The sequence below is a fragment of the Neomonachus schauinslandi genome, chromosome 12, assembly GCF_002201575.2.
Source record: "Neomonachus schauinslandi chromosome 12, ASM220157v2, whole genome shotgun sequence".
Taxonomy (NCBI): Eukaryota; Metazoa; Chordata; class Mammalia; order Carnivora; family Phocidae; genus Neomonachus; species Neomonachus schauinslandi.
Window position 1 is genome coordinate 52,157,361 of NC_058414.1, and position 14,219 is coordinate 52,171,579.

The window sequence follows — 14,219 nt, forward strand, 5'->3', positions numbered from 1 at the left end:
ATTCTGACTGGTGTGAGGTGGTATCTCATTGAGGTTTTGATTTGGATTTCCCTGATGCTGAGCGATATTGAGCACTTTTTCATGTGTGTCTGTTGGCCATTTGGATGTCTTCTTTGGAAAAATGTCTGTTCATGTCTTCTGCCCATTTCTTGATTGGATCATTTGTTCTTTGGGTGTTGAGTTTGATAAGTTCTTTATAGATTTTGGATACTAGCCCTTTATCTGATATGTCATTTGCAAATATCTTCTCCCATTCTGTCAGTTGTCTTTTGGTTTTGTTGATTGTTTCCTTTGCTGTGCAAAAGCTTTTTATCTTGATGAAGTCCCAATAGTTCATTTTTGCCCTTGCTTCCCTTGCCTTTGGCGATGTTTCTAGGAAGAAGTTGCTTCGGCTGAGGTCGAAGAGGTTGCTGCCTGTGTTCTCCTTTAGGATTTTGATGGACTCCTGTCTCACATTGAGGTCTTTCAACCATTTGGAGTCTATTTTTGTGTGTGGTGTAAGGAAATGGTCCAGTTTCATTCTTCTGTATGTGGCTGTCCAATTTTCCCAACACCATTTGTTGAAGAGACTGTCTTTGTTCCATTGGACATTCTTTCCTGCTTTGTCGAAGATTAGTTGACCGTAGAGTTGAGGGTCCATTTCTGGGCTCTCTATTCTGTTCCATTGATCTATGCATCTGTTTTTGTGCCAGTACCATACTGTCTGGAGGATTGCAGCTTTGTAATATAGCTTGAAGTCTGGAATTGTGATGCCACTAGCTTTGCTTTTCTTTTTCAACATTCCTCTGGCTATTCTGGGTCTTTTCTGGTTCCATACAAATTTTAGGATTATTTGTTCCATTTCTTTGAAAAAAAGGTTGATAGTATTTTGACAGGGATCGCATTAAATGTGTAGATTGCTCTAGGTAGCATAGACATTTTCACAATATTTGTTCTTCCAATCTGTGAGCATGGAACGTTTTTCCATTTCTTTGTGTCTTCCTCAATTTCTTTCATGAGTATTCTATAGTTTTCTGAGTATAGATTCTTTGCCTCTTTGGTTAGATTTATTTCTAGGTTAGATGGGTATTTAATCAAACAACTGGATGCCACTGCCTAGCCAAACTGATACATAAAATTAACCATCACTTTAGGTGTATGTATTTTTAGAGCTCTTATATGTAATTCTTAATTCCACAATCCAGCTCCACATGTGGATGGGAGAAGGGAAGAGCATTTGAGGAATTGAAGTAAGTCGAAGTGTAAATATTGCAGGATATAAAAACAGTTGGAGCTTGTGAAGAGAATAAAACACTCCTCCATTTCAGAAAGAATAGCTTTAAGAATAGAAAATGGAAACAAAAAATTTTGTGAAATTTGTCCATACACAACAATAATCTTTCCACTACTAGTTTGTTCTTTTCAGAGCTTCTGTAAAATTCTTATCTTTTATCTAATCAAAACTCCTGTGGTTTCCATCCAACCAGTCTTTTAGCTATACATCAAGTTATTCTTACCCAGCAGGCTTAATTAAGTGCCACTCAGAAAACTTCTTCCCACAGTGATATTTTGTCATATGACTTTCCATTTTGCCATATGAAATCAGATTTTTTTTTTTTAAAGCAAGAGCTCTGGAGTGCCTGGCTGGCTCAGTCAGTGGAGTATCTGACTTTTGATCTCAGGTGTGAATTCAAGCCCCAAACTAGACATGGAGTCTACTTAAAAAAAAAAAAAAAAAAAAGCAGGAGCCCTTGTAAGCAAAATAATTCTTTCTAATTTTATATTTCTTTGTATACTCTGTAGTACTTGCTATGATAACCTCTACATAGTTATTAATCACTAAGGATTGGCTGACAGGTTCTGCTTTGGCTAAATAAGGTGTTCTGAGTTCTTTTCCCACATTACCTACTGATTTTTGGATATTACTACCTGATTATCTCACCAGTATCACACACTTGACATGTTTCAAACTAATCTTATCTTCCTTTTGAAACATTGTATGATATGGAAGAACAAAAGGGCAGCCATCATGGCCAACCTATATCTTTACATATAATGATGACTTCCTCACTGTCCTGTGACTTTTTTTCATCTTGTGTCCCTTTGCCTCAATGCACTTTTTCTTTCTACCATTTAATCACACTCCTCTTGCCTGAGATACTCTTCTTGATCTCTGTATGGCAACCCCCTTCTTGTAATTCACCTTAAATGTTACCTTCTATAAGAGGTTTTCTCTGACTAGACAGTTTAATCACCATATTACTCTTTATGATATTGCCCTGTTTAAATTCTGTGACTAAAACTTAACACTATCTCATTTTTTTAAATGCACTCCATGAGATTCCAATATCAGAGGTCCTTTGTTCACACTTTAAAACCATGCTATGGACAGTAGATAAGAACAATATGTTGCCATTACACTGTATTTTGAACTTTATTTTTATATTCTTAGTTTTAGCAAAAAAATAAAACTTCCTCTAGAGAATTAATGCCTTCTATTTGCCAAGACTTTGTATCAAATGCTGTAGAATTGTGCTTCTCAAAATTGGATGTGCATACAAACCACCTGGAGAATCTTGTTAAAATGCAGATTCTATTCAGTAGTTTTAGGGCAGAACCCAAAATTCTGCATTTCTGGAATGGATTTTATTTTATTTTTTTATTTATTTATTTTTTAAAATTTTTTTTTCGAAGATTTTATTTATTTGACAGAGAGAGACACAGCGAGAGAGGGAACACAGGCAGGGGGAGTGGGAGAGGGAGAAGCAGGCTTCCTGCCGAGCAGGGAGCCCGATGCGGGGCTCGATCCCAGGACCCTGGGATCATGACCTGAGCCGACGGCAGACGCTGAACGACTGAGCCACCCAGGCACCCCTGGAATGGATTTTAAAAAGCATGATTCAGTACAGCCACTGTGGAAAACAATATGGAGGTTTCTCAAAATAGTAAATATAGAACGACCATATGATCCAGCAATTACATTTCTGGGTATATATCTGAAAGAAAGCAGATCACTATCTTGAAGACGTATCTGCACCCTCATGTTCATTACAGCATTATTTATAATAGCAGAGACATGGAAACAACTTCTAAGGGTCCATCAACAGATGAATGAATAAAGAAAATGTGGTGTGTACACAAACACACATACACACACACACATACACTGAAATATTACTCCCATAAAAAAGGAAATCCTGCCATTTGTGATGAATCTTGAGGGCACTATGCTAGGTGAAATAAGTCAGACAGAGAAAGACAAGTATCATATGATCTCATATATGGAATCTAAAAAAAAATTAATTACTTTTGTACACACTAACAATGATCAGGAAAGAAAATTAAGAAAACCATCCCATTACAATAGCATCATGAGGAATAAAATACTTAGGAATAAACTTAGTCAAGGAGGTGAAAGATGCATACACTGAAAACTACAAAACATTGCTGAAAGAAATGAAAGAAGACACAAATAAATGGAAAGGCATCCTATGTTCATGGACTGGCAGACTTAATATTTTTAAGATGACAGTATTACTGAAAGTGATCTACAGATTCAATACAATCTTTATCAAAATCCCAATAATGTTTTTTGCATAAATAGGAAAACCCATCCTAAAATTCCTATGCAGTTTTAATAGCAAATAAGAAAACAGTCTTGAAAAAGATAGCAAATAGCAAAACAATAGCAAAATAGCAAATAGCAAAGACAATCTTGAAAATAGCAGAAACAATCTTGAAAAAGAAGAACAAATTTGGAAGACTCACACTTCCTGATTTCAAACATATTACCAAGCTGTAGTAATCAAACCAATGTAGTACTAGCGTGAAGACATACAGGCCAGTGGAATAGAATATAGAGTCCAGAAATAGACCCTCACATATATGATAAAATTATATTCAACAAGGATGTCAAGATCATTCAATATGGAAAAGATAGCATTTTCAACAAATGAAACTGACAAAATGAACAAAAAGTGTTTTCAACAAAATGAAACTGGTCCTGACAAAACTGGATATCTACATATAAAAGAATGAAGTTAGACCCTTCATTTTACACCATATGGAAAATGGATTAAAGACCTAAATGTAAGTGCTAAAACTATCAAACTTTTAGAAGAAAACAGGGGGAAAGCTTTATGACATTGGATTTGACAATAATTTCTTGACTATGACACCAAAAGCCCAGGCAACAAAAGAAAAAATAGATAAATTTGACTTAATCAAAATAAAAAACCTTGTGCATCAAAGGATACAATCACAAGGCTAAAAAGACAACCCACAGGATGAGAGAGATTATTTGAACAGCCTATATCTGATAGTGGTTTAATATCCAGAATACATAAAGAACTACAGCTTAACTACAAAAGAAAAAAAAAATTTTAATGGGCAGCTGACTTAAATAGACATTTCTGCACAGAAGACATAAAAACGGCCAATAAAAATTAGAAGTTGCTCAATATCAGTAGTCATTAGGGAAATACAAATCAAAACCATGTGAGATGCCACTTCACACCTATCAGGATTACTGTTATCAATAAACCAGAAAATAAAAGTGTTGGTGAGGATATGGAGAAATTGGAACTCTTGTGCATTGCTGGTGGGAATGTAAAATGGTATAGCGACTGTAACAAACAATATGGCAGTTCCTTGAAAAGGTAAACATAGAATTGCTATACGATCCACAATTTCCACTTCAATTCCAAAAGAATTAGAGAAGGACTCTGATACTTATATACCAGTGTTCAGAGTAGCACTATTCACAGTCACCAATAGGTGGAAACAGTCCAAATGTCCATCAACAGATGAATGGATAAACAAAATGTGGTATATATAATTGATGAAATACTCTTAGCCTTAAAAAGGAATGAAATTTGATACATGCCATATCATGGATGAATCTTGAAAACATGCTGAGTGAAATATGCCTTACACAAAGGACAAATATTATACCATTCTACTTCTCTGAAATATCTAGAATAGACAACTTCATAGAGACGGAAAGTAGAATGGTAGTCACCAGGGACTGGGGAGAGGAAGGAATGGGAAGTTATTGTTTAATGGGTACAGAGTTTCAATTGGCATGATGAAAAAGTTTTGTATTGATGATGCTTGCACAACATTATGTATGTACTTAATGCCACTGAATGGTAATTTAAACATAGTTAAAATGTTAAATTTTGTTTTATGTATATTATGCCACAATTAAAAAAAATAATTCTGCATGTCTAGTAAAGTCCCAGGTGTTGCTGATGCTGCTGGTCTTGGAACCACACTGAATAACAAGGCTGTAACATAGAGGAAAAGGGTAGGGGGGAAGGATTTGTGTGAGTTTCTCAGGAAAAGGGACCATGTCTTTCTATTTTTGTAAACTAATAGATGATTCCTAATACAAGCTCAGTACCTTTTTCAGTGAATTTATGAAGGAATAGATAAAGAAATACAATCAAATAGGGTAACTAAGAATTGTAATATAAGACAGAATGTGTCAGTGAACATGATATAGATATGAGAAAAGCCCAAAAGAAAATCAGAGATCACTACCAGGTCTTTAAAAAGTGTTTCTTTGGATCAGTGAGTTTTTTTTTAAAGCTAACTTTGGTTTACCATGTGCGGCACGGCATGAAGAACATAGTGTGCTTTACCTGGAAATTCACCATTGTTGTAATCTGATATTACAGCATGGTCAGAAAATAAGCTCGGTAAAGCACAGCGTGAAAGTACAGTTAGTTATTTGTTGAGGAGAGAAACCACACATGATTTTGGTGTAGATGAACATTCCATGCACTGACTGAGGTAAGTCATAATTGTTTTGATTTCTTTTTATGAATTTGTGAGTTTTATTACATAATTGTTAATTTCTATAAAATGCAAATGATCAGTAGAGTCTATTTTATTACTTTCCTTACACATATGCCAAATAACTGGAGATAATGTAAAGTCAGTATAGCAATTGTATAAAGATTTCTTATATATATAAAGTTATGACCACTGATTATTGAAAAAGAAATAATATGCCAATGTATTCATATCATGCTTTATTTCTCAGCCACTAAAAACTGACCCATTGAGATTCATTCCTTCATGGAGAAGCTTACCATTTAAAAGTGTACTGTTTGGTTTTTTGGTTTTTTTTTTTTGGATACTTGGGTAGTATTTCATTAATCAGTAATTACACGCTAGAGTTTAAATCCATATTACTTATAATCATCTCAATATCAGTAATATGTTATATTGCCTAACAAATGAGATTAAGTAAAAATATCTTTACATTTGCAATGAAATGAAAATTTATGTACATAATTGCAATCTTAAGACAGGCTAGAATTCTGAAGTGTCATCCAAAGGAAGAATAAATTATTCTTAATATAATTTTAATGATCAATGAGTTTTCAAAATATTCTAATTTTTTGACAGCTATTTATACATGATAGAAGCTCTAACTTGCTTATACTTGGTAAATTAGAAAGCCCTACTCGCACAAACTGCTGACTAGCAGAAACTATTGCATTAACTTTTTATAGAGAAAACTAAGCATGAGAAGTTTAAAAGTTTCATCAATTACAATCAAATCAGTGGCAGAATAGGACTAAAATCCAGTGTCCTGAAAAAACATGCATTGTCCATAGAATCTGGCTTTCCTTTTATTTCATTTCTAGAATTTTTATTAGCTCCAAATCTAAGCCCAGAATGAAGCAACAAACTTATTTATTCATTATTCAATGATAACATCTGAAAAAAAAAAAATGAGCTTCCTAACCAGAAACTTCATTTGGGGTGCAGAGTATAAAGACAAGATGAAACTCAGTGGCATACTTTTTCAGAAGCTCTTAGGGAATGTAAAGAATGCTTTATATCAACTAAATGATGACATTTTACACAGTCATGATATATTTCTTAATATTTCAGAAGAATTGAATTGTAAATATGATGGCAAATTCTGAAAGAGATGAAGAGATGCAAGAAAATTATCAGAGAAATGGGTAAGCTTTGCCTAAGTTCTACAAAAAATGGTTTGCAACTTCAAATATACCTATCCTTTTCAAAGCTGTAACAAAAATGTTTATAATTTTTTTCCAAAAATAACAGTGCTATTTGCATTTTTATGGACCTCCTCTTAATCACTGTTATAACTGGCTTAATAGTAACTTTAGAAAGTATAATAACTAGGATTTATTGATTTAGTACTTTTAGTTCTTCAGATCGCTCTTCTGAATTTCTTGTACCTTACCAATATAAGGGGAGAAATACCTGAATATTTTCAATTCAATTCTCCATGGAAACTTAATCCATGTGGTACAGTTAATGAAAGAAAATACTGGATTCTGATTATTTTTTCACTAAATGCATATCTGTGTGTATATGTATGTGTGTGTGTTAAAAAATTTCCTATACCTATAATCCATTAATTTATAAATTTAAAATTGAAATGGCTTAAAGTCTATTTTAGTTTCACTTTTACCATAATAATTGTGTTATATGTAGATATATAAACTGTAAAATTCAAGAGACCCCTTTTGATCGCCTGTTTCATTAATGCAGGGCTGCAAATAGCCAGAAAGGGAGTTCCCACTGTATCTGCCCATGTACTCGTATCTACTCTCAACTCTGATAGAAGAGAGACTTTCAAAAGACTATGTGAACCCTCCTTCAAAGGCTTTTCATGAAGGTCAATGGGTGACAGAAATGTTTCTCTGAAACAAAATTTATCAAAAGAGAGCATACTGCGTCTTACTTTTTAAAATCAGCATTTGGGGGACACATGGCTGGCTCAGTCAGAGGAGCATGTGACTCTTGATCTCAGGGGTCATGAGTTCAAGTGCCACAACAGGTGTAGAGGTTACTTAAATAATAAAATAAAAAACTTTAAAATCAGCATTTGGGATAATGTAAGGGCTATACAGTCTTAAAGCTCTTGTTGTCATCTGTGGAACATCTCAGAGCACATTGGCCCAGTACTTAAGTAATTAACCTCAGAGGGAATAAAATTAAGTGACTTGTTATTTATCAAACCTGACAGAACAATATGTTATAAAGCTGGAGAGAAGAGTCAGAAGTTCATCTTTCTGTGATGTCTTTTTTAGAAAACTTAATCTGATGACCTCCAGTCATTATATATGTGTGTGTGTGTGTGTGTATTGTGTGTGTGTATATATATATATATATATACACACACACACACACAGGAATATTACTCAGCCATCAAAAGAATGAAATCTTGCCATTTGCAATGACGTGGATGGAACTAGAGGGTATTATGCCAAGTGAAATAAGTCAGTCAGAGAAAGACAAAAACATCTGATTTCACTCATGTGGAATTTAAGAAACAAAACAGATGAACATAGGGGAAGGGAAGGAAAAATAAAATAAGACAAAAACAGAGGGAGACAACCCATAGATACTCTTAACTATAGGAAACAAACTGAGGGTTGCTGGAGGGGAGGTGGGTGGGGGATGGGATAACTGGGTGATGGACATTAAGGGAGGGCCCTTGATATAATGAGCACTGGGTGTTATATACAACTGATGAATCACTGAATTCTACCCTTGAAACTAATAATACACTATATGTTAACTAAATTGAATTTAAATAAATTTTTTTTAAAAAATGTATACCCATAAGATATAAGGATAACAAAATACAAACAAAAAAGAATCTTTTGTGTGTGTGTGTGTGTGTGTGTATTTAATTGACAGATTTCCCTGAAATCAATGAATACAATTTACAGTTTTCATCTGGACTTTCTTGAAATGTTAGCTAAGAAATGAAATTTTCAGTGGGGGACAAAATTCACAGTATACTTAATGTATACTTCCTAGGACTTCTTTTTTTTTTTTTTTTAAAGATTTTATTTATTTATTTATTTGAGAGAGAGAGAGAGAAACAGCATGAGAGGGGAGAGGGTCAGAGGGAGAAGCAGGCTCCCCGCTGAGCCAGGAGCCCAATGTGGGACTCGATCCCAGGACTCCGGGACCATGACCTGAGCCGAAGGCAGTCGCTTAACCAACTGAGCCACCCAGGCGCCCCTTCCTAGGACTTCTTTCATTTAAAGCTTACAGTTGCTCTTGAGCAATTTGTTAGAAAAGCTTAAAAATTCTAATCCACCACCTTATACCCATTAAGGTGGATGCTATTAAAATAAAATAGAAAATAGCAAGTGGTCGTGAGGATGTAGAGAAACCATGTGTATGGTTGATAGGAATGTGACATGGTGCAGCTACTATGGAAAACAGTATGATGGTTCCTCAAAAAATTAAAAATGAATTTATCAAGGCTGTCAGTGTCATTAGAAATTCACGTGTGATCTGACAATTCCACTCTTGGTTATATACCCAAAGTAATTGAAAGCAGGGACTTGAAAAGATATTTGTATACCCATATTAATAGCAGCATTATTCACAGTAGCCAAAAAGTGGAAACACTCTGAAGTGTTCATTGACTGATGAATGGATGGATGGATGAACAAAACGTGGTATACACATACAGTGGAATAATAATCAATCTTAAAAAGGAGAAAACGTCTGACATGCCCTGCAACAGAGCTGAACATTGAAGATCCTATGCTAAGGGAAACATACCCAACAGAAAAGAACAAAATACTATATGGTTCCACTTACATGAGGCACCTAAGGTAGGCAGATTCACAGGGATAGAAAAATAGAACGATAGTTGCCTGAAGCTGAAGGCAAGAGAGAAGAAGGAGGATTACTGTTTAATGGGTACAGAGCCAGTTTTTCAAGATGAAAAGTTCTGTGGATGGATGGTGGTGATGGTAGCACAATATAAATGTACTTAATACTAATGAATTATACACTTAAAATTAGTTAAGATGGTGAATTCTATGTTATATGTATTTTACCACAATTGAAAAAATTCTACTTCAGAGGCATGCCTTCATTTGTTAGTCTAACTAATGTAGAGACAGGCAGTTTCAACTTACTTTCCCATTGATTATAATAAAAGTCTTTGTACTGTGTATCAGTGTGTTTTTAAAATTTCAGTGTTGATGCAGATTTGCTATCAAGAGTGAAATTTGGTATTTCAGAACAATTTTAACTGGAAAATTTTGCAAATTATGTTCATATTGTAACCTTTCCATCTTCAACATTTATTTTCCAGAAAACCACAAGAACTACCCAAAGTAGGAAAACAAGTTGTTGGACCTATTGAGATAGTAAGTGAAATCAGTTAGAAAGTATGTGTATCCAAAAATTTTAGGGAATTGTCAGTAGTGCATAAAATGATTGATAGTTTACATCTATTGGGGGGTAAAGGGAAATTTAAAAATTAATCAAAATATTATCTCCAGGGGCGCCTGGGTGGCTCAGTCGTTAAGCGTCTGCCTTTGGCTCAGGTCATAATCCCAGGGTCCTGGGATCGAGCCCCGCAGCGGGCTCCCTGCTCCGCGGGAAGCCTGCTTCTCCCTCTCCCACTTCCCCTGTTTGTGTTCCTGCTCTGGCTATGTCTCTCTCTCTCAAATAAATAAAATCTTTAAAAATATATATATATATATAATCTCCAATAAGAAAAAATATAATCAACCCAACATTCCCATAATAGGGATAAGAAAAGAAACACAGTATCTATACAATGATCCCAATTTTGCAAAAAACAAAAAAAAGTGTATATGTGTATGTGATGCATAAATGTTATCAGAGGCTATTTCTAAGTGGTGAAAAATTGTGAGTGACTTTTACTATTTTATGCTTATATTTCAGTATTTTCTAATGAGAATACATTGATATAAGTTGCTTTGTTATTTTTAAAGTGTATAAATTCTTTCGAAATAAAAAATAATTATCTAAATATTTTGTAAAACCTATACATAAAAAAGTATATGAGCACATTTGTTTAGGATTATGTTCAAGGAACATTTTCAGGAATGTGTTTCCAAAACAACTCCTCTACCTACTCTAATCTCTGTGTCAGCCTGGCTGTCAGTGTCATTAGAAATTCACATGGAACAGTAACTGCTTTTTCAGAAGTCAAATTCTAAAAAACATGGGACGTAGCAGAACATGACAAACTTTATCAAGGAGATAACACACTATTCTGGGGGAAGGTGGAGAATCAGATACCCTCTTATCATCTGTAGTATCAAGTACAACACTCTGGTAGTTACTCCATAAATATTTATGAGCAATCACATGAATAAATGAAAAAACATTAAATTTTTTTCAGTCTCCACTCATAAAATATGTACTAAGTTCCTCTTGCTGTTATACAAATCTAATTTCATTTCAGTACCATTATACATTTTGTCTTGACTTCTCAGTAAAATAAATAATCCACATTTTCGAGTTTTGTTCATGTTTTTGTTTTGGAATAGCATTGTTGGGATCTGCTATAGAATAGAATATAAAGCAATCAGTATTTGGCTTTCAGTTATTTCTTTCTTATTCTCAACAGCCTTACAAATTATTATAGACCCCTATTTAAAGAATAGATGTTGTCCTGGGTAGAAAAAAATCCAAAGAATTTAAAATAATATGAAAAATATAATTTATTACATTGATGAACTAATTTTTACCACATGGTTACTGTTCACTGCACTTAGTTGTATCGTTGCTATGATGCTGATAAGCCTAAGGAATTGAGAGTTTGAAGTTCAGCTGTCCATAAGTCAAGATACTGTCAATGCAATGTTTTAAAATTTATTAATTTATTCCAGAATCAACCAAATGGAAGGAAGATTCTGATTCATACACTCATCTGATCTGACCTGTGTCACAGATGTTGTCACAGATGTATAATTTGTACTGATTTTGCTACTTTATATTTTTCAACACTTTCAAAATACATTGTAAATCTTTAAGATCAGGGATTTTTTTTTACTTTATTTACAAATACTTTTCCATGATTTTATACGTTTATTTAGTTTCTTAATTTATAAAATAACATTTACTTAATGGCAGAAACTGTAGGTTCATTTTGGTTTTGTTTTTTATAGCTATAATGCCACCATGTTTTTTTTTTTTCCTCAGTTCCGCTTTGCTGATGGACTGGACATCACACTCATGATCTTGGGATTACTGGCGTCACTAGTAAATGGAGCCTGTCTTCCTCTAATGTCACTGATTTTAGGAGAAATGAGTGATGACCTTATTGGTGGATGTCTAGGCAAAACCAATACAAGTGAGTTCAGTATTTACTTCTCTATTTCTGGGGACGCAAAAGCATTAAATAAAACAGCTCATAATACAGATTTTTGTATTATCACACAGTCTCTACATAATATGTATATAAATCATTTATTCTTCTATATATCCAGGGACTAAAGAACCAAAATGTGTATTAGCATTTGTCAAAGAAACAGAATCAATAAGATGTGAGTGTGTGTGTGTGTGTAAATATAGAGATAGAGACAGAGAGAAAGAAATTTATCTTAAGGAATTGGTTCATGCCATTATGGAAGCTGACATGTCCAAAATCTGCAGGGTGGACCAGCAGGCTAGAGACTCAGGAGTGAACTGCTCGTGGTATATAAAAATCATCTGAGACTGAGTGTACCTCAACTTCTCTCTCTAGGAAATTAAATAATTTTCATCAGAAGTGGTGATTATATCATGATTTAACCAAAGGCTCGGGCCATTCCAGGGCCCTAATCTATAGTTCACCCTTTAAAAAGGAGAAGCCAAGAATGACAAAATCTCTCAGCTGCTTAGAGTTTCATTAATAGTATATGGACATGCATGGCACTGTAGAACATAATGCAGCGGGGAAGCCAAAATGAACATGAATAAAATTATGGTAAAAATCCTGAAAAAAGATAGGAGGGAAATCTAACGGGTGTGGGGGAAAAAAGGGGTTCTGTCTTCCCATAATCATAGATGTGCTTCATATATCATTACCTTTTTAATATCCTATTTCAGGGTCATGTCCTTAAAGGTAACATTCTTTAGGTGTAAATCCAGCAATTCTATGCACTGACATACTGAGTATCCATAGTCTTTTTTATCTGATGGATATTATAAATATTAGTAATTCCCTGATTTTATATGTTTTTCTAAAAATTACACAGTAGAAAGCATCCTTATAACTATTTATTATATCTGAGATAAATGTGTCATTAAAACCTGGACTGTCTTGGGATGGTCCACTCTCACCACTGTTGTTCAACATAGTACTGGAAGTCCTAGCCCCAGCAATCAGACAACAAAAAAAATAAAAATCATCCAAATCAGCAAAGAAGTCAAACTTTCACTCTTCGCAGATGACATGATACTCTATGTAGAAAACCTGAAAGACTCCACCAAAAAATTTCTAGAACTGATAAAGGAATTCAGCAAAATCACAGGATATAAAATCAAAGCACGAAGTCTGTTGCATTTCTATACACTAACAATGAAGCAGCAGAAAGAAATCAAGGAATCAATCCCGTTTACAATTGCATCGAAAACCATAAGATACCTAGGAATAAACCTAACCAAAGAGGTAAAAGATCTGTACTCTAAAAGCTATAGAACATTTATGAAAGAAATTGAGAAAGACACAAAGAAATGGAAAAATATTCCATGCTCATGGATTGGAAGAACAAATATTATTCAAACGTCTATGCTACCCAAAGTAATTTACACTTTCAGTGCAATCCCTATCAAAATACCACCAGCATTTTTCACAGACCTGGAACAAACAATCCTAAAATTTGTATGGAACCAGAAAAGACCCCAAATAGCCAGAGGAATGTTAAAAAAGAAAACCAAACCTGGAGGCATCACATTTGCAGACTTCAAGCTATATTACAAAGCTGTTAATCATCAAGGCAGTATGGCACTGGCACAAAAACAGATGCATAGATCAGTGCAACAGAATAGAGAGCCCAGAAATGGACCCTCAACTCTGTGGTCAACTAATCTTCGACAAAGCAGGAAAGAATGTCCAATGGAAAAAAGACAGTCTCTCCAACAAATGGTGTTGGGAAAATTGGACAGCCACATGCAGAAGAATGAAACTGGACCACTTTCTTACATCATACATGAAAATAAACTCAAAATGGATGAAAGACCTAAATGTGAGACTGGAATCCATCAAAATCCTAGAGGAGAATACAGGCAGCAACCACTTTGACCTCAGCCGCAGCAACTTCTTGCTAGACATGTCTCCAGAAGCAAGGAAAACAAAAGCAAAAATGAACTATTGGGACTTCATCAGGATAAAAAGCTTTTGCACAGCAAAGGAAACAATCAACAAAACTAAAAAGCAACCTACAGAATGGGAGAGGATACTCAAAAGTGACATA

At 34.4% G+C, this 14,219-nt stretch overlaps 1 protein-coding gene across 1 annotated transcript in view; it reads left to right on the forward strand.

Annotated features, from left to right (window-relative positions):
• Positions 1-6,909: 6,909 nt before the first annotated feature.
• Positions 6,910-14,219, forward strand: part of ABCB5 (ATP binding cassette subfamily B member 5) — a 118,574-nt gene continuing 111,264 nt past the window's right edge. The window contains exons 1-3 of the mRNA XM_021689644.1: positions 6,910-6,962; positions 10,100-10,154; positions 11,965-12,115. Coding sequence (XP_021545319.1) covers positions 6,910-6,962; positions 10,100-10,154; positions 11,965-12,115 — 259 coding nt within the window. The remainder of the gene's footprint in view (positions 6,963-10,099; positions 10,155-11,964; positions 12,116-14,219) is intronic.